The 21,543-nt window shown below is 38.5% G+C and overlaps 1 protein-coding gene across 3 annotated transcripts in view; it reads right to left on the bottom strand.

Annotated features, from left to right (window-relative positions):
* Positions 1-17,361, bottom strand: part of PLPP1 (phospholipid phosphatase 1) — a 76,835-nt gene extending 59,474 nt beyond the window's left edge. Inside the window, exon 1 of one of the 3 annotated variants that reach the window (XM_019743155.2) lies at positions 16,875-17,361. In XM_019743155.2, coding sequence (XP_019598714.1) covers positions 16,875-16,932 — 58 coding nt within the window. In that variant the 5' untranslated portion in view covers positions 16,933-17,361. The remainder of the gene's footprint in view (positions 1-16,874) is intronic. The other 2 variants (XM_019743162.2, XM_019743145.2) reach the window with 2 other exon arrangements.
* Between the last annotated feature and the right edge of the window lie 4,182 nt (positions 17,362-21,543).

Below are 21,543 nucleotides of genomic sequence, written 5' to 3'. Positions count from 1 at the left end.
TGATTTGCTTGTTGTTTTAAGTATTAGTTCATAGACATTAAAAAAAGATATATAACCAAAATGTTAAAAGGGGACATCTCTGGGTGATGGTGAGATTTTTATTTTCTTTTCTGGGCTTTTTAGATTTTACCAATTTATTACATGTTAGTTTTAGAAAATTTAGAAATCACAAAATAATTATTTTTAAAGAGAAAAGCTAATATAGATCTTACTAATAATAGTATTCCATATCCAAGACTCAAATGTCTTAAGTGGGGATTAAGTATATTATGCTAAATTCATACTATGAAATACCATGTATTTCCAAAGTCAAAATAGTAAAATATATTATAAACCATATTATGAAACAAAAAATGAGAAGCTCCTCTAATGAAAAAAAGTAACTTTTAACTTGGAAAATCCATAAACAAATGCAGAGGAACATTTCATCAAATATTAACTACATTTTAGTTATCTTTCTTTAAAGGCTTGTCAATAGCCAATAAACTTCAGAAGATGATATAGGATGGTCAATTAAGGTGAAGGTTCCTCTTTGAAGTATAGTTTCTACAGAGTTTATTTAGTCTTTAGTTTGAAGAAATTATGACCTGTAGGGTTTTATCTCAGTATTACTTAAGCTTATAAAACAAAGCATCCTGTATTCAGGGGAGAACACCTGGTTAAGTTACTTTTCTCAATGAGACTTCCCACAATGAGACTTCCAGTCTCAGCAATCCCATCCACAAAGCTCCCTTAACCAACAAAGTCTCCCTATTAGTAGCTGGGCAAGAGATAGCTTCTCCCACTCAGCAGTGAGGCCTATATTCCAAAGAGTAACAAGTGTGTGTTTACCATTATATCAATTCTTGAATAAAACTGGCAAACTTTAATGCCCTTATAAAATTTCTAGGGCAGTCACCTTCTAGAAAAGTAAATACATAAATGCCTCTTAAGAAGTTGTGTATGGTGGTTGGGGGCAGATTTTAAAACCTTTAAGGAGACTGCTTTAGCAACTGAACTTGTAAAAAGGAAATCACACTGCCTTGATTTTACCATTCTGGTATAAAATTAGTTATCTCAGTGCTCAAAATATACATAGAAAATAATTCAAGAATCAAAACTACAAATAAAAATTTTTAAATAAACAACTAAATAAAATCCAGACCTGACCTCAACTGCTTTTAACAGTTTACATTCCCCCCAATAAAAAATGTATTGTGTATTTTAAATCTTAACAGTTCTTATGTAAATCCATCATGTCAGTCTGAAATTATGCCAAATGGCAAGGGTCCAGAAACTAAAATAAAGTTATACTAAGGTGTGTCTCAGAAGAAAAACATAAAAACTCTTACTCTGGCAGGAAGTCACCAAAGTGGCATATCTAAATTAGTAAGCTTTGTTTAAAATACATACACACTTTTTTTTGAAGGCACACAAGCCAAAGAAGTTTGGTAAATTTCTTTTTTTAATGGCTATGATTATTGCAGTAGCAAATCATATATCTATTTTCCCAAAAATGTATGTTTGTATCACTCAAGTTATTTTATACAGAAGATAAGTTGAAGAAGGAAGGACTCCCACAAATTATTCCTTTACGGCTAAGGGCAAACATACGATGAATGCTAAAACTACACAATAAACAGCAGCCACCATGGAAAAACAAGAAAAAAAGGCAGACGTTATGTCCGCTGAGTGCCTACCAAGTGCTTTATTTACATAGATTCTCATTTATTCCTAACAAATCCATGAAGTAGGCAGTATTCTCTCCATTACACAGTGAAGAAACTGAAGTTTAGCATGTGTGACTTGAAGCAAGAACATGGAGAAAAGGAGGATTTTGAAACCAAGTCTACAGCTTCAAATCCTAGACTACATCACACTTGGAACAGTTACTTGGGAAAACACCAGAATCAAGTAATCCATTGTTCTCAGCAAAGAGGGCTCTTTCTGTAACGGAGTTCAACTATTCTTATACCACTGATCTAAAAATGGTATTCTACTTATCTGGCTAGATCATTCTTCCCCATCCGGCACACCACAGGAAACCATGACAGCCTATTATCCCAGCCCATCAGAGGTTCAGTTGATACCCCTAACAGATCTTCCTCCCATTCCCAGAAATGATCCAACTGGCCTGTGCTTGGAATCTTCTCAAGAAATTCCATCAGGCCCCCTTAAGCTACTACTCTCCCTCCCAGTTCAACTTTTTAAAGTAATTACCAATACCCATACTTTCCATTTTTGCCCCAAATACCCACTTCTCAGCCCATTCCAATTTGGAAATGGCTTTACATAAGGTTATCATGAATGACTTTTGTGTAATTAAATTCAATGAACACTTTCCAGACATTATCTTTACCTGACTTTTCAGGAGAATGTAGACATTGCTACCATTCTCTCTTTGAGTCACTGTTTCCACTTGGCTTTCCAGAAATATTCTCCTGGGTTTTAAAATGTTCCCTCCTAGCCTCGGTGTTCTTCATCTCCTCCAACCAATCTGAGATGTTGGTGTTTTTCAAAGCTCAGTCCTAAACCTTTTTTCCTTCTCACTTTATAACTTCTTCCTGAGATTTTATCAATTCTCACGACTTCAATTACCATGAATACGCCAATGACTCCCAAAAGTCAGACCACTCCTCTGAGATCTAGACCCATTTATCCAAATGAAAATGGATACTTCCATTTTCTTGATACTTCCTCTTGGAAAATTCAAAGGTGCCTTAAATACAACATGTTCGAAACCAAACTCACTATCTCTTCTCTATCCCCCTTTCTATTTCAAATTGGGTTCTCTCCTAGTGCTCCCCAGCTCAGTAACTGACAGTAACCAACATCTATCCAAATTATACAAGACAGAACTTTCAGAACTATCCTTAACATTCTCTCTCTTTGACTCCCCACATTCAATATGTCACCAAAACCTGACCATTTCACCTCCGAGATACCTCTCAAATCCATCCACTCTTCTCCATCTCTACCACCTCTTTGGTCTCACTACCATTCATTGTCTCATTTGGATCATTTCAACAGCCTTCTAACTGATCTCCCTAAATTCATTCTTTTCCAGCTCCAATGTATTACTCTACCCTGATGCCAAAGTTGTCACTTCAAAAAGCTACCCATTCTCCTTATTCAGAACCCTTTTTATATTATAAAATCTCATAATACCCATATGTCTCTTTCATAGCACTTGTTGTTCCATTTTTGTATTTATTTGCATCTTCACTAACTAAACAAAGCCTGGCACACAATATGTAAGGAACTAGTATTTGTGGAATAAACAAATGCCTATTATATAGTGGACACTGGGCCATATGCTAAAGAGAATATATAGATGGAGACCGAGCCCTTTTCAGATTAAAAAAACTGAAGTTGTAAACTTAGCTGATCTACCCTAATGGTAGGTTAAAGAACTAGAATTCAAATTCAAACCTGTACGAGTATGTTTCCAGTGTCCATACTCTTAACTTAATGCATCTCATGAATACGACAGAATTCTGTAAAACTTTTATACATTAGTAAAAATAAATTTATTTCATATCTTGAGAAAATACAAAATATTTTAATAAAGTTCTGTTGACATTGCAAAGTAAGACTCACCCGCCATTCTGTTTCCCTCTTACTTGGGTAATTATGATTTGCATAGATATGATGTTAACCCACTCAAAAAGTACTCATTCACACCCTTTTAATAGAAAATATTAAGGTCTTTATCTCCTATTACATAAACACCTTCTCCTGAATATATTCAGACAACTCACTAAAATATGTCTAACGGCTAGCCCCTATAAACTATATTTGTGCCACATTCTATTTGATATATCTGACAGTTCAAATTTTCAAACACCTCTGCTTTTACAATTGTAACTTACAAAATATTCGACTAAGTCAAGCTGTCTCCCAATCTCAACATTTCATTCTTATTCATGAAGAGTCTGAGGACGTGAAATAAGGATAAGTATCACAAAGTTTTTCCAGCGATCTGCCCTTTTTCCCTAGTAAATCGTAAATAGAGGAGGTTGAATTCATTAATTGTCCAACCTGAAGGACAAATGCCTTACTTCAGGAAACGTAAGTCATTAGAAGTGTGCCCTGTAGATGTGGCCCACTGGAAATCAGAATCTCCACCACAATCTGTTTACGGGGCAGCGACCTCAGGCCTCGTGAAGCACATCCTCATGACTAATCCTGCCATCCTTCTTCCTCTCAAAGGAACGTCCTCCTCTCCTGAGCTCCTCTTGGAAGGCAAAACCAGACCAAAAACAGACGCAATATTTACTTCTTTCTGTTTTGTAGCTTCCTTTTCCTCACTCTCCTCTTCGCCTCCCTTTTTTATCAGAAGAAATTCATCAGGGTCTTTGGGTATAGAGGCTCACCTGAGTTAACATTTCAGTCTACTGAATAGCTCAATGCTTTTAAACGTAAGTTTCAAATTATTAGCAAACAAAAAATATGGCTCTTAAATAAGACCCAATTTTGTCAAGACTTTTCCACAACTTTGCCCATGGTATTTTAATTCTGGTACATATACTTCTAATTGTGTTTCCATGGTGATAGGGTAGATAAAATTCCTTAACTGTTCAATGATACCTATATTCCAATGCCCTACATAGTAATAAATCATTCTGCCAGCTACAGCTACACAGTAAGATGAAGTCTCACCATTCCAATCATTACTTGGCTAATGAACTGCAAGACTAGTACTGAAGTAGATAATGTAATTACTCTACTTCAAACAACATCTCTCTCCTATGTATTATTCTGCAGGTCACTGGAACAGAATATAGCACAAGCAGACTGCAATCTTAGAAGAGATTCCCCTGGTGTGTCAGATACTTGCCAAAAGAATCTGACAGACTTTGACAGTCTCCTGATATTCAACATACAAAGTTAGAATTGTGGTTTCTTTCTTTATTTTTTACTTTTCTTTCTTTTTTTCTTTACTTTTTTTTTTTTTTAGTTAAATGATAGATGAACATCAACCTTTGTTTTTTTTAAAAAATGAAAATCTCCCTTTGCTGGAATTTCACTGAGTTTGACCAAATTATATTTTGCTTTGGAACTAGTTGCAAGATTTCATGAGCCACTCGGTCACTGATAAAGCTGTGTACCGATATATGGCAAAAAAAAAGAAACTCAAGCAGGGGCCTACATTACTTTGTATCAGGGCCCATTTTTCCTGTATCATTACTTCCTAAATACTTCAATTAGTCTTCAGCTTTTTCCTATTTTCTACTGACAACACTCACCCCATTCTCAGCCAGGATAGATTTACAATTAAGGTCCTGTAAGTCTCCTGCAGTTAATCAAAATACCCCTTGCATAACACATGCGCTTTGTCTTCCTACCCTGAGTCCACTGATGTCAACTGCTGCAATATTCTGCAGCCACTGACTCTCCTTAACAAGCGAGGTTTGCTCAACACTACGATCCTAAGAGATATGCAAGGCGGATGCCATTCTCATTATAATTTCCATGTGACTAAATGAAGCACCCAATGTGATCTTGCCCATGTGATTAGAGAGAGTAGAAGCAAGACCAGAATTTGCCTTCCAAGCCAACTGCTTTCACTACTTGACCACATTTTGAACCCTTTAAATAAAGTTACACAAGCACATTGACGTTCACCGAAAAATCATTCACAGCATCAAATCCTAAGCAAGGGGGAAGGTCTATGCAAAAACTTATCTTCATAAAAGATAACTTACTTGTTATTATATTTGGTTAGTAATTAGACTACAATTGATGGCAGCACTCGGATTCTCACTCATATTGTGGAAGTCAGTATTAATGTAGACATCCAGCACTGGCTATAAAGCTGAGTATTACCCATAACCTGCCTAACAAGTTTTGATAACATCACAATTTAAGAAACTTTTTCTCTAATTGAGCCATTGGGTTACACAGAGACAATATTTAGAAAGGAGCACATTTAAAATTCCTTTCTTTCACCCATGCTGTTTGAAAAAAAGTAAAAGACAACAAACGTCACTTGTTTCTGCTACACTGCATAACTTGATTTTCCAAATCAAATGGGATGTCATTTGAAAAAGTGTTTTTCAAAAATAGTTTTAAAAATATACATGTTTCTTATGATTCTGCCTTCCACGGCAAGCAAGAAGCTATTTGATATGCATGAGTTTTATTTTTCCACCAATTTTTGCATACCCAGTGCTAGAGCATAAAACGAGGCTACTACCTCACAGAGTTTTGTGATGATTGCATGAGTTTATGGAAGACATTTACCAAACGCTCATTTAGGTATTCAATAAATAATGGTTTTCTTCTCTTCTCATTTACCTCTCAAACACCTCTCAAGACACTGTCTCATACATTAGCTCATCCAATTTCACGTTACTATGAGGAAGACACTATTAGCATGATATATATATATATTATAAAAGTATACACTTTAATTAAATTTAGTCATATATTTAACAAACTGTCTCTATGAAGCAGACGGTTACCATGTTTCCCCGAAAATAAGACCTAACCTGAAAATGAGCCCTAGGCATGATTTTTCAGGATGACATCCCCTGAACATAAGCCCTAATGCGTCTTTTGGAGCAAACATTCATATAAGACTGGGTCTTATTTTCGGGGAAACAGTACCTAAAATAGAACTATCACAAAACGTTGCAGATAGGAGTCATCCCTCTATACACTATTTCTTAAATTCTATGGAAAGAAGAAATGACAAACTCTTATTGATCAAAAGAAGTTATGATGAGAACTGGTTAGGTTTAGCTCCTTCAACCTGTGCTGCAAGTTAGCTCTTGACCAGTTTATTATATTTAAGAAATAAAATCATCATGTTTTAAGAGCTGAGTACTAAGAGAAGTTATGACTATGCAAGCCATGCCAACCCCACCCCACACCTCTTTGTCTATTCCTATTTTTAGTTTGTTGTTCTCGCTCTAATCATGAATGTTCATTTGGGCACCCTGCCTGAGAGCTGTGGGAATATTGCTCACCTACAAGTCAAATCAGAAGATCTGACAATTGTATCTGATTCCAGAAAGAAATAGGTTAGAAGTAATCAAAACATTTCTTACAGTGATCTGGGCACTAAAAACTGAAATACGAACCAGGTTCCAATTTCAATGCTGCTTAAATGGAAGACAGAATTGCATAAAATAATGTTCCAAAAGCAAAGCAACCAGCATATGATATCAAATTTAAATAACAGACTGGGTGAGTGGTGCCAAATTGGTTTATTAGCTTAATAATGATAATAACAGCACCAGCTAGGACTATGCTAGTAGGACACTTCACATACACTGTCTCATACATTAGCTCATCTAATTTCACGTTACTATGAGGAAGACACTATTAGCATGATCTTTTTCCTCATTAGATGAGGAAACTCAGACAGCGTTAAAGCAACCTACCCCATCAATGTCATACAGTGAGAAGCAATAGATGGAGCTAGAACTCAAACCCCAGAAGAGTGGCTCACTCAAGTATACTGCCTAATCATTCATTTATGTGACAAAAATACGAATGCCCACAGTTCGCTACCCACTTTCTAAGCACCCTCATTACAGTGTTTCAACCCAGTAATACAAATGTATTCTGAACTAGCTAAGGATTTATTTCCAGAATTTCACACTAGACAAAAGTAATGTTCCCAAATGTTTACATTATCTCTGCTGGAAAGTAAAAGCAATGGTCTCAGGAGAAATTCTTTTGAAATATATATAGATTTCATTAAAATACCTGCCTATCTCCCCTTGCAAGACTGTATACCTCTTGAGGATGGAGACCCTATCTCACCCACTCTTAGCAAGCTCAGTGCTACAACGTATCAGGCACTCAAGTTGCCATACAGTGTTCTCATTGTTTCTTATGATTCTGTCTTGCACGGCAAGCAAGAAGCTATTTGATATGCATGGGTTTTATTTTTCCACCAATTTTTGCATACCCAATGCTACAGCATAAAATGAGGCTACTACCTCACAGAGTTTTGTGATGATTGCATGAGTTAATGGAAGACATTTACCAAACGCTCATTTAGGCATTCAATAAATAATGGTTTTCTTCTCTTCTCATTTACCTCTCAAACACCTAGGAAGCCAATCCACCTCTCTTACTGCTGACGTAAATGAACCAAAAGGCAAGGCAGAACCTGGCTCAACAAGCTGCCAATTAACTCAAGAGCTCATCCGCTACACATTTCCTATATGTCATTTCCCTGGGAACCCCACCCTGAAAAAGACTCAGGAAACATTTCCAAACAGTGACAACCGAGAACTAAACCACGAGGTTTAGTTAACTATATCTGCTGGAATAAGTTACTAAAGATGACTCTGAACTCTATATACATGATTCACGTGAAATACAGTGAAGAACAAAGGTCTTCCTTTCCAGTGTAGGAATGCCTACAACAATGCTATTTGAAGAAAAAGTCTGAAAAGAACAAATTAGTTACATCTTCCAGTATGGTATACCCTTCTGGCCAACTCTGAGCAGTTATTAGGAGTTTGAATTTTAAGAAATTAAAGTGTCTCCTTTAGAGAGCAGACACATGCTCACAATACAGCAAGCAGAAACTGACTGAAGCCACATCACGTAGAACAAAAGTCATAAAACATTTAGAACACCTAAAGTAATCATTGCTTTTATAGCCAATTAATTCCCCCAACCCCTCCTTCCTCACCCTCTCCATTTACTACCATCTTTCCCAAATCTAGACCAATCTGCATTCAGAAGTTATAATCCTCAAAAATGCATTTCCCACTTCCTGACCATACCACTCTTACCTGGGTTCCATTGGGAGAGCTTCCCAACTATCCTAGACTTCAGTTCCATCATCTACAGAATGGGTATGACCAAGCTACCCCCCTGAGCAAGCTGATTAGAGACCTCACAGTCTGCACAGGGCCTAGTGAGCACTAAATCAATGTCAGTTACTATTATTACTCACCGACATTTAGAAATGAGTTACAAAATTCATTGTTAAGAACAGCACTGATGCACACCAGATTCCAGCAACAAAATGCCCTTTGCCCCGTGGGCCCTCAACACCTGCTCTTCCCTGTACCTTGAATCATCTTCTTTCAGCTCCTTCTGGCCAACTTGTTTTCATCCTCAAATCTCAATTCAATATCCCCTCCTCAGAGAAGCCTTTCATGAGGTTTCTGCCCGATAAGGTCTCACTCTCTTCTAACTTCGCTTTCATTCTTTCATGACATTTACAAACATCTGTAATTGTCTTATATATTAGTATAGAGACCTTATCTTTTTCACAGTGGTATCTATAGCTCCAAGCATTGTACTAAGGACATAATAGGTACTCAATAAATAAACGAATGAAAGATGAAGCAGAGTCAAATATTTTAAAAACTTAACATTGTGCTCACACAACATTAAAAAACAACAACACAATTTTAGGTAAGCATACATCAAAATAAATACCTGACTGAAAAAAATAAGGGTAAGAGGGAGAGGGTTTGGAGAAGTCTTACACAATAGTTTTTTCCTTTGCTGCTTGCTTAATTGCAGAGAGGAATTAAAATAACAGAATTTGTACAAATGAGGGTGTACGATTAAGGTCATTTAAAATTTTTAGGAATGCTAAGCCTACTTTTTACATGGCAATGACAATTTCCAAGGCCTGGGCAATAAAAATAGTGACAGTGACTAGAGTGCAGTTAACTCCATTTTCTTGAGTAAGTTGAAATTCAGGAATTACCACTCTCTCAACAGCTCTTCCATTTGTTTAATTACGCTCTACCACAGGTCAATTTACACCATAACTGGGATTACCACTACTAGGTATCATATATGTGGTCTTTATACATGATAAAACATTACTATTTCAAGAGCCTCTGTAAACTTCAAAGACAGTCCATGAGTATTCATGGATACTGTTCTAAAGTTTGTGTTTTTGTCCTCTAGTACAACAATAGTTGATGTTATTTTGACTAAAATAATTATTGTTATAGTTGGTAGGATTATAGAGGATTAATTTTGACAAACATGTATCATGAATATTAAGTGCAAGGCACTGCTCTAAGCCCTTCACATATTGATTCATTTATGCCTCACAGCAACTCTATGAGGTAGGTACTTACGTCATTATACCGTTGAGGAAACTGAAGTACAAAGAAGAAACTTGCCCAAGGTCATACAAGGGGTTGGAATGTGATCTAGGCAGTTTAGATCCAGGGTCCATCACTAAACTACACTGTCTCTCTAATGTTTTAAAGAAAAATTTATAGTTTACAAACAATAAGTCATCCCTAATGTTAGACTAGTTTCAGTTAAATTAAAAAACAATTCTGAGCCATCTGAGCTAAAAAAAAACCTAGATAGCAAGAAGGTTGAAGGGAAGAAGGAAAGCAGGAGGAAGACAGGAGGTGAGGGAGGAGGGGGAGGAGTGAAAATGAAAAATAAGATAACTAGAGAAGAGAGAAGAAATAACTACTGTTCATAATATCTGAATGATGAATGCTTTTCTGAAAGTAAAATAAGAGAGACAAGACAACGTCTATATAATCCCTAACTAGCTTATTATCAGGACTGTATATTTCTAACCCAAATGCTGATTAAATCATCTAAATTTGGAAAAAGGAGACAATTAACATTCCAAATTCCTTTCCATAAACCTGAAACTACATGCTAACCGGTTCAGTTAAAATCTTGGAGTTTAGTGATTTTCTACAGCTCTGTCTTTTCCAATATGATAAACAGTAATGATTTTTTTTAAAATAAATTTTATTGGGGAATATTGGGGAACAGTGTGTTTTTCCAGAGCCCATCAGCTCCAAGTCGTTGTCCTTCAATCTAGTTGTGGAGGGCACAGCTCAGCTCCCAGTCAGTCACCATTTTTCAATCTTTAGTTGCAGGGGGCGCAGCCCACCATCCCATGCGGGAATTGAACCAGCAAACTTGTTATTGGGAGCTCACACTCTAATCAACTGAGCCATCCGGCCGCCCTTCCTAAGCTCAGCGGCAGCTCATTGTCTTCAATCTAGTTGTGGAGGGCGTGGCTCACTGGCCCATGTGGGAATTGAACCGGTAACACCACTGTTCAGAGCTCGCGCTCTAACCAACTGAGCCATCCAGCCACCCCAACAGTTACAATTTAAACTTGAATTTTTTATCCAAAAGACTCAGAATAATTCCCTAGGCTGAGTAACACATAGGAAATTTTGGTAGAGCTCAGCCAAAAATGACTAAATAAAGAAGTTAATTAAGATTCATACCACATCCATGAGTTTCCAAAAGGATGTAATTCAAAGAGAACATATAGGAAGAATTTACATTTCATAAAATCTATAGAGGGGAATGTTCTCTGAACATTTCCATCTCTATTACAAGCAAAGTAAATTTAAGTTAAAACTCAACTGTATAAAATCAACTACAGACAGCAAAACAGTACCAATTTCCTCCACGTCTCTGTTTTTGTTCCAAATTGACCATTTAAAGGTAGAAAAAAAGCCCTGCCATAGGACTCCAGTCTGACCCAACAATATGCCAGATGGACAAATTTTTGTTCATTTTTTAAGACTCCTTCCCTTTTTCTGTGGCTAGAAGGAAAGAGAAAAGTTATATAAAACAGAGAAACAAACCCAGTCAACCTTCATCAGAAGCAAAAGAAGTTTGCTTATTAGAATTTAATAGCAGTTGAAACGGCAAGTCATCAGGATGAGCATTATGTGCTGTTTGTTTATCTAGTTACAGATACTCCTCCGCTTACGATGGGGGTTAAGTCCCCAAAAACCCATCGCAAGTTGAAAATGTCTTAAGTCAAAAATGTTTTTAATACACATAACTTACCGAAAATCATAGCTTCGCCTAGCCTACCTTCAATGTGCCCAGAACACTTAGATTAGCCTAGAGCTGACCAATTATCTTGAATTTTGCCTTCTTCTCCTTCTTCTCACCAGAGCAGGAGACACAGACGGGTGTTTTGTAGATGTGATGGGACGCAAAAACATGAAACACAACATCCAAACACCGCTGGCAACACAGCACACTGTGGAGTAGCCATTGTTTACCCTCATGACCACTAGGCTGCCACTGTCCAGCATCATGAGAGAGTATCATGCCACACATCACTAGCCTGATAAAGGATCAAAATTCAAAATTCAAAGTATGGTTTCTACTGAAATTGTATAGCTTTCACACCAGTGAAAAGACAAAAAAAAATCATTAAGTTGAACCGTCCTTCTAAGTAGGAGACCATCTGTACTTATTTGCTGATTTTTATCTTCAGTACTTAACACAATGCCCAGCACTTACCAGATATTAAACAAATATGTACTCAATAATGAGTGAATGAACAAATAAATGTTAGGAGAAAAGGGAAGGTACAAAATGTTGGAGACTATTTAGCAAGCGAGAATACCTGGGTTTTTTTTCACTAAATACTTGGGTTTTTTTCCCAGGAGAAAGGATCGCAGATTGAGGGTTAGGAAAGGGACCACTCCTTAGGGACAATACTTATGGGCAGAATGATGTCAGCATTACGGTGATAATCACTGCAGAAGAATAAGTAACAGATAGTCCACAACCACCTCGTATTGGCTGTCCAAGCTTTTGCTGTCCGATTTTACTCTAAATCTATTGTCTTTGATTTAGCATAATGGTGATACCACATTTGGAGCATGCTGAGGAAACCATGACCCCTTTCATTCCAAGAAAGCCAATGTTGGGGCCATGAGCTCCTGTTTGCACCTGCTATTATGGGCAGTTGTAATTGCCGTCAGGTGCAGAAACAGAAGCTACCTCAGATCAGATATTATCAGGCCAGACAAAAAAACAGGACACTCAAATAAGGTATTCAAGAAAATTTAGTGAAGGCACCATCTTCAAAAGTATAGGCAGAGTTTACGGAAAGCAGCAAGGGAGGTAAAACACTCCCAGGCTAGTAATATCAGGGAGCCATTAGCACCTCTACGCCTAAAGGGGACAAGTAAAGAGTTACCAAGAACCCAGAAAGATCTGTAACTGTAGCTGGCTGGCAGAGAGGGCCACTGAATAGAAGCTGTGACCTACTCACAAAACACAGAACAGCTCTAGCAACACAAATTCTACAGGAGGGATCTGGCTCTTCCAGGCCTCCTGCTGATGTCCCACTGGCCAAAGCCAACCAGAAACGAAGAAAGCAAGAGCTCAGTTGATACAGTCCCAGAGCACAGAGGAGGATGGAGAAAAGACCTGGTGGGCAAAAGAGGAACACGAAACACAGAAAGGTATTCTTAATGCCACCCAGCAAAACACAGACACATAAAAAGGTTTGCCAGTTCCATCTCAATCTTCTGGATGTCGTGGGACTGCCTGCAGAAGTCATAAACATAGGGCTTACTGGAATTTCTAGTACCCCGTATCAATTTGGGAAAGGGAAAAAGAGATTCTAAAAGTAATTCAGGTAACTTTTGTCATTTCCGCATCTCTAAGAGTGAACAGACAACCCATTTATCTATAATGATTCATATCTAAGACAACTCCCTTCTCTATACTCAAAGGGCACCTATTCCAAACCTCCATTATTATACTTATCATGATGCACTGGAACCTCTTGTTTATTGGTTTCTCCCTCATTAGACCCTGAACTCCCTTAGGGCAGGCACTGTCTTATTCATCTTGGTATCCCTAGCACCTAACATGGTCCTGGCACAGAGTTAGCCTTCACTCAATGTGCACTGAATCAATCAGTGGACTCAGTGTCTATTAACTGGCAGCCTAAAGCCATGGGGGAAACAATCCGGAATGACCCTCAACCATTAAACCCTAATTAAGTTTTAAGTTTTATTGAGGACATGGTTTCACACATTGGACAAAACACACAGTTCCTTTCATACCAGCCCACTATCATTCTCTGTAGAGCAGCTTTTCTTGTGTGCTCAGATGATGTTTATGGCCTTTCCTACAATCATAGAGCTCATCATCAAAACAGTCAGAGAAAAATAGCAAAACTATGCTCCATTTCAGAAAGGAATCAAATACACATCATCTCTCAAAATTCTCACTCTTTTTCCAAGAATTTCCCAAATCTACTGGAAGAACTAATATTTTGGGTATATCAGATAGAGGAATTCATGTTTCACAATAAGATAATGTTGACTTAGGGATAGAAGTGCTTGCATGGACGCACGTACGTGTACACACACGTACATGCACGCACGCACACACACACACACACACACACACACAGAGGGCATGTTTAATGATCACTTCAACAGGCATCACCCTTTGTAAAATTATAAAGTAGCCACGTAACACAATCACATAACATTGTCCTATTAAAATGGATACACTGTATGATGTGGGGTGGTCATTACCAGAACCTGGAACACATTCACATTATAATTATGAATCATTTTCACATAACCCTGTACTTATGAAGTGCTTAGTCATCGTTGTGTTAGTACAATCAACTGTTACCTGTAGGTTCTCCATAGAAAAAGAAAAAAGTTAATGCCAAGTTCATAACTCTCTTCAAGTTACATGACTTTAGGCTGCCAATCTCCTGCTGCCAGTAAGGTGAATAAAACACAAACTTAAAATGAACTTTAGGCTCCACTAGAAAGGTGACTTTGCTATAAAACTATATTGTCTTTCCAAAACTCAGCAAGAAAGTGTTTTATCTCTTGCACCACTGTTCTCCTTCATTGTTGCTTGTAATAAAGAGTTGATATTGTTAAAATTAGTGTCATCTTATATACCAAATTAAAATAAGTCAGTACTTCATTTTCTATTTAGGAAAAGGGAATTCTGGGCTTATCTTGACAATACACTGAATTATTTTAAAAGTAACTCTAGTAATACAAAAACAGATAAAATGTGTTTCAAATAGATTAGGAATCTTTTCCTAAAATATACCTAATGCATAAATCCCCAAAACAAGCTTTTTCCAAAACTATCAAAGACATTTAAAATCGTAAGCACAATTTTATCTTTTTGAGAGCCATCCTGCAACTGTCAGGTCAATGCAGCAATAGATTACTGTTACTTCTATAGGTCAATCACGTATGTGATGTTTGCATCATGTTGAAAATACAGACTACAAGAACCTATAATTTCTAATACTACTGCATATAGTGTTCCTCCATTTTACATAAATTTAAAAAAGAAACAAAATGTAGAGCTACCATATGTCCCTGTGTTTAATAACATTAGCTTCAGCTACCTCAGAGCATTATTTTCATTCATCAAGCAGTACAGTGCTTGGCTCAAAGAGAAAAACATGATGTTTGGTTTATAAATTAGTAACTCCCATAAGGTAGGAAAGAAGGAAATTGATACATAATTTTGACAGTATACATTATATGGCAATTACAGGATAATATTCGATATATCAGAATTATCCAAATTACTTCTGATTGACCATTTTCCTCTCCCTTCATGAAAATATAAATGAAGTTTAACAAAGTTCCACCAACACTGAGTACAAGTTAAAATATATTTTAAAACACAACATGTTTACCAATGGCAAACTTTTTGCTGCAAATAAATTCATCTGAATATATTTTAATGTAATTAACATGTCCTGAAATGTGAAACGATTGTGTTTCTATAAAAATAGTGTTCTAAAATTGCTTTTCCTTTTCTTAAATTTAATTCCTAAAATTCACTGTGGAGCAATACAGGAAGTGTCTTGGTAAACATAAAAATGTTTCATAAATAACAAAAAGGGATTTTTCCTCAAAAATAACAGGTAACAGAATGTATAAGTATTCAGCAAGACTACAAGCACCTAAGTAGTCAGGTGTGAGGCATAAGAGTGGAATACTGGATTAAAACCAGGGGAATTTCCTATCACTGAAAAGCCATTATGCAGACCTGCATCTAGGAGGCTGTGCAAGTCACAGATCTCCAACGCTGAGAACTTGCTAGTACCATTACTTCGATACTTAAACATGAGTAGGACTAACCAAACTTCGAGCAGGCCTTCTTGTGTGTGTGTGTGTGTGGTTTTTTTTCCATAACGTATAAATAGTTCACAACATACTGCCTTACACAATACACATTTAAAAAGGTGAACGCTACTCCTTCCAACGCCTATCCCTTATCCAGATGACTTCAATTCTTTCCCGTGAAAAGAAAAGGAGTAACTGGCAACGAGAAGCCCCAGAACTGAACTCTTCAATCAGGAAGAAGACAACGCCAAATTTGCTGCAGCCAAAGAATGTCTAGTGCTCCTGGTGCGTTGTCACAGGAGATGGAAAGCTACACCAGGGCAAGGTCTATGCAGAGAAGATAACAGCAGGTCTGGAGCAGGCACACACATACACATACACATACACACACACACACACACACACACACACAGAGCAAGCTTCTTCAGACCTATAGACAGAAACTTGGCATCCTCACACCCACTTGCAACCTGACAATTTACAACCTGGTAACACCTTCTAATTAGGAACGTTCTAGCCTTTTATAGACGAAAAATTAAACTGCTTCCCACAAGTAAGATAAACCAGGCACTGGCGCCTGTTACTGAGAACCCCCGCGTGAATCAAACCTCCGGTTTCGCTACTGAACCTGATGAGCCAGCGACCAGGCTTCCCTACAGAGAGGGGAGGAGCCCACCCCGCTTTGCTGGGAGTGGAACGGGAAACAGAGAGGACAGGAGCAAGGGACTGAGCGCAGAGGCGTGAACAGCGTCCAAGCAGAATGGGTTCAGCGCACCGGTGGGCAACGGACAGACAGCAGCAGCCGCGCGGGAGCCAGGGTGCAGGCTGCAAAGCGGGGTCCCCGGGCTGCCAAAGCCGCCCCCCGCGTCTCGCCCGGCAAAGGCGCGCGCGACAGGCATACACACCCCCCACGCCAGTCCGCGGCCGGGCGTGAGTACCCTCCCAGAGGACACACGCCCGCACCCACGGGTGCAGACCACCCCGGGCTCGCGCGCGCACGCCCCTCGGGCCGGCGACACAACGTACCCAGTAACAGGCAGAGCACATCGAGGGCCACGTACGGCAGCCGCGTCTTGTCAAACATGGTCTCGGCCCGGCGGCCCTGCGCGGGCGGCAGACCAGGCACCAGATTCACGGGTCCCGGCCAGGGGCTGGCTATGGCCCCGAGCTATTGCTCCTCCCAGCCAGGGGAGCACAGACGAGGGTGAACAGGGACCCGGCGGCGCCCTGACGGTCAGCAATGGCGCCCGGGACCCCTCCCCTCGCAGGTCCCGCAACCTCTCGGTCGAGGCCAAGACTGGCGTATCAGCCGCGGCTGCTCCGTGGCCTCAGGCCCTCCTCGGTCAGGCCCGGCCCGCCCTGGCTGTTCGCTGGCCGTATCCCGGCCCCCGCTCCAACAGGCGGGGCGTCCGGACTCGTGCTTTAAGGATGCGGACCGGTGAGGAGGAGGGACGCGGGCTCCGCCCCTCCCGCCGGGCAGCGCGGGACCCGCCAGCGCGCGGCCTCACAAGCTGAGGGAGAACGGCAGGGGCGGGGCGACCAGTCCTTGGCGACAGGGCGGCACCAGGGCCGGGGAATCCCACGCCGGGGCGTTCCAGCCAATCAGCGCCGCAGGCTCCTCCCCAACCGACCTGCGGAGCCTACCCCCTGAAGTAGGACGCCTAGCGGCCGGGTGGGACGTAGGGCTTCCGTGCGGTTCCGGGAGCGATGCTTGGACCCGCGTTCCTCTGATGGTAGCGGAATGCGGCCTGGTTGGCACCCGCCGCCGGTGTTTGCTACCTCGGAGGGAGAGCTAGGCCCCCGACCCAAGATCCCAGAGCTGCAGCTGCCTGCCAGCCTTTCTTATCCATAGGGATTGGGTAATAAAGAGTTGTGGGGTAGGCAGTGACAAAGACCCTCTCCTTATCCAAACTTTAGTAGGGCTCCTCTGAGCCCTCCACTTACCTGGGCCTTCAAGTTTAGCGTGGCTGAACCCAGTAATCGCGTGAAGTCTGCTAAATTATCCCCCATCCTTGGTGTCTGATTACCTTTGATATATGATCAGATTTCTTATCCCCCACCTTTAATATATAAGTCCATGGCCTGCCCTCTACCCTTAATGTTTCCTCTTAGTAAGTTTCTATCCACTGACCCCATCATTTTGCTTGTTTGATTGTATTTGCTGTCTTCAGAGTTAAGCAGTTTCTCCTATTGCACTAGTCTTGAATAAAGTCTTCACCATTTTAACAAGTGTCAATAATTTTTATTTAAGAGCGGTTGAGCAATCCTCTCACCCGATTCCAGGAGGACCCTAGCGAAGATTTAAGAATCTCACTTTCCTAATCTAAAATTGGTATGTTGATAATCCCTGCTCTATGTTATAGTCAGGAAGTGGTAAAGCCTGGAAAAAATAATATGAGTGTTTTACAAAAGGTTAAACCCGCCACAGATGTCAACAATTAGTATCTTTCCTCATATCTTATGCAAATATGTAAGATGCAAATCGAAAACTCTACCATTTCTAAGACTTTTCTTGTGAAATATCCCTAAAACCAATAGATAACATTACCCTTAGGAAGTCTGAAAATACAGGACCAAGAGATCCCACACACAAGTGGAAAAAAAAAAGTATTTAAAAAAGCATGTTTTTCTTTGAAAGAAACATGAATTTTGAATTTTACCTTTTGCTTAATTATCTTTTAAAAGCTTTAAATAATTTATACTGAGAGATATGTGCCATGGTTTATTCTATGGCTTCATTTATTTCCAGAGTTAAAAGGGCCCCAGATTGCAGGCCACAAGAAATTGAAATTACTTGTGATATCTAAATATTAGGCATTCATTCAAAAAAACAGTTATTGGGTCTGTGTACCAGGCATAGTCTAGGGACAGTGTTTTATTTAAACAGCTTTTGAAATAAACATGTGCTTTTAAAATGCTTTTTCAAAAGTAAGTCTTCAAAAAACTTAGATTAATGCTTTTGTTCATTGTGTATTCACTCATTCATTCATTCAACATTTACTAAGCCCCCGAAATATATGAGATCCAGTGCACAGCTATGGAGAAACTAAGATGAGTGAGAGAAGATCCCTGCTCTCCAGGAGTCTGCTGCCAAGTCAGGAAGACTGGCATGTAATTAAATGAATATTGTGATAAAAGTGTGTTGGTATACAGCAGGTACACAAAGGAGGAGTGGGGGTTTTACCTGGGAGCTCTGGAAACACTCCATAGGGAGGTGATACTTTGTTTTTTCCTGTCCCTCTCCCATATCATCAGACATTTTCTTAGGTGAGACGGAAGTAAAGAAAACAGTTGATATATTAACAGATGTGTTTTGCCCTTTGGAGGAGTTACAGATAATAGCTTTAAAAATAGATCAGCAAAGCAAAGTCCATTAAAATGTATTAAGACATTTTCTGTAGTTTCAAATGGGCTCTTTAATTTGTGCAGATTATAAACTAAGTCCTCAGTTGAGAGAATGACTAAGAAATGTCATTTTGTTTGGGCGTGGAAGTTTTTGTTTGTTTTTTGGAGGAGGTGTTGTTTGTGTTGGTCTATTGTCATGATTGGATTCTGGTATGATCAGTGCGATAGAGAATGAGTTAAATAACCCTGAAATCATGGTGAAAATAATCAAAAGGAAATATTGAATAGCAACACCATTAACACCCTGAAGGGGTAGGTACTAGTGTATTCTTAGACTGGATGTGAAACCTCAGCAGCTTTCTTAAATGCTTAACAAAGTTTGTCCTTGGGCCTATATTTTAGTCTCTAATACAGGCAGCAAACAAAAGCAGAGTAGATTTGGGAAGAATAGTCATGAAGGCTCCCTGTAGAAGAGAGAAACGAACTTTTTTTAGTTATTAAGCAGTTTGAAAAGGAGACATCCTCCATTTTCACTTTCTCTTCAAATACTTCTGTATCCTCATTTGTGTTCCCACTCTACTTGCACTGTTCTTTAACATAATATTATTGGTAAGTCTCCCTCTCCTTGTTCTAACAGTGCTTGTTTCAACTACTTATTTCAGAAAGTGTCTGCAAAGTAATAAGAATAAATTTCCTTAGAATAGTTGTATTTGTATGTGCTTATGTCCTTTCTCCCCACCTGGACTGAAGCAAACATAGTTTTCATTATACTCGAATAGCATTGTAAAACTAAAACAATAAAAAAATGTAAATATCTGGTCCCCCAGTATATTTGCCTCCTCCCTCAAAAAAATTTCACAATATGGTATATTGTAATCCTTTTAACACTCATTGCCAAAGCTATTTGTTTCTTATCTTATTAAAGTTTTAATGTAATATTTGATACATAAATGCAAAGGGTGCCAAAAAAATGTATACACATTTTAAGAAAGGAAAAAAACTGTATTAAAATTGTAATACTCAATATACTATGTTTCCCCAAAAATAAGACCTAGCCGGACCATCAGCTCTAATGCATCTTTTGGAGCAAAAGTTAATATAAGACCCGGTCTTATTTTAATATAATATAATATAATATAATGTAATGTAATGTAATATAATATAATACTGGGTATAATATAATATAATACAATACCATATAATATAATACCAAGTGTTGTATTAATTTTTGCTCCAAAAGACACATTAGAACTGATGGTCCAGCTAGGTCTTATTTTCAGGGAAACACGGTATACCAACAACAAAAGATGAATACAAGTCACATGTATATATTTTTTTGGCACCCCCGGTATATATAGTACATAACATAAGTAAGTTATGAAGCATAATAATAAAATTGGCAACAATTTTGAAATGAATCCACTACTCAATTTAATACATAAAGCATTTCAGTATTATTGAACCACCTCTGTGTTCTAGCCCTTTCTTGTTCCCTGCTTCAGGAGAAGTGACCACTATCCTGAATTTTGTGTTTATCTTTTCCTTCTTTTATTATTTCTTTTTGGAAAAGCATATAACCACATGTGTATGTATCTCTAAAAATATATATTGTCTAGCCTTCTTGTTTTTTAGCTTTTAAAACATTATGCCCAAATAGTCATAGGGATGTAAAGTAAACCTGACTATATAGGGAATATAGTCAATAATATAGTAATAACTATGTATAGAGCCAGGTAGGTACTAGGTGAGTTAGGGGATCACCTCTTAAATTATATGAATGTCTAACCACTATACAGTATACCTGAAAGTAATGTAAAATAATATTGAATGTCAACTCTAATTGAAAAATTTTAAAAGGAAGGGGAAAAAGTATAGGGGAATAAAAGGTTCAAATTTCCAGGTATAAAACAAATAAGTCATAGGGATGTAATGTACAGCATAGGGAATATAGTCAATAATAGCCATGTTTCCCCCAAAATAAGACCTAGCCAGACAATCAGCTCTAATGTGTCTTTTGGAACAAAAATTAATATAAGACCTGGTCTTATTTTACTATGGTATAAGACCGGGTCTTATATAATATATTATAATATAATATAATATAACATAATATAATACTAGGCCTTATATTAATTTTTGCTCCAAAAGACACATTAGAGCTGATTGCCTGGCTGGGTCTTACTTTCAGGGAAACAGGGTATTGTGATAGCATAGTATGGAGTGAGATGGTTGCTGGACTTATCATGGTGATCACTTCTTTAGATATAGAAATGTTGAATAACTATGGTGTACACACAAAACTAATATAATATTGTATGTTAACTGTATTTTTTAATAAAAATCTTTTAAA

The sequence above is a fragment of the Rhinolophus sinicus genome, linkage group LG03 (genome assembly GCF_036562045.2).
Source record: "Rhinolophus sinicus isolate RSC01 linkage group LG03, ASM3656204v1, whole genome shotgun sequence".
NCBI classification, from domain to species: Eukaryota; Metazoa; Chordata; class Mammalia; order Chiroptera; family Rhinolophidae; genus Rhinolophus; species Rhinolophus sinicus.
This window is presented reverse-complemented; position numbering and strand designations above follow the sequence as displayed.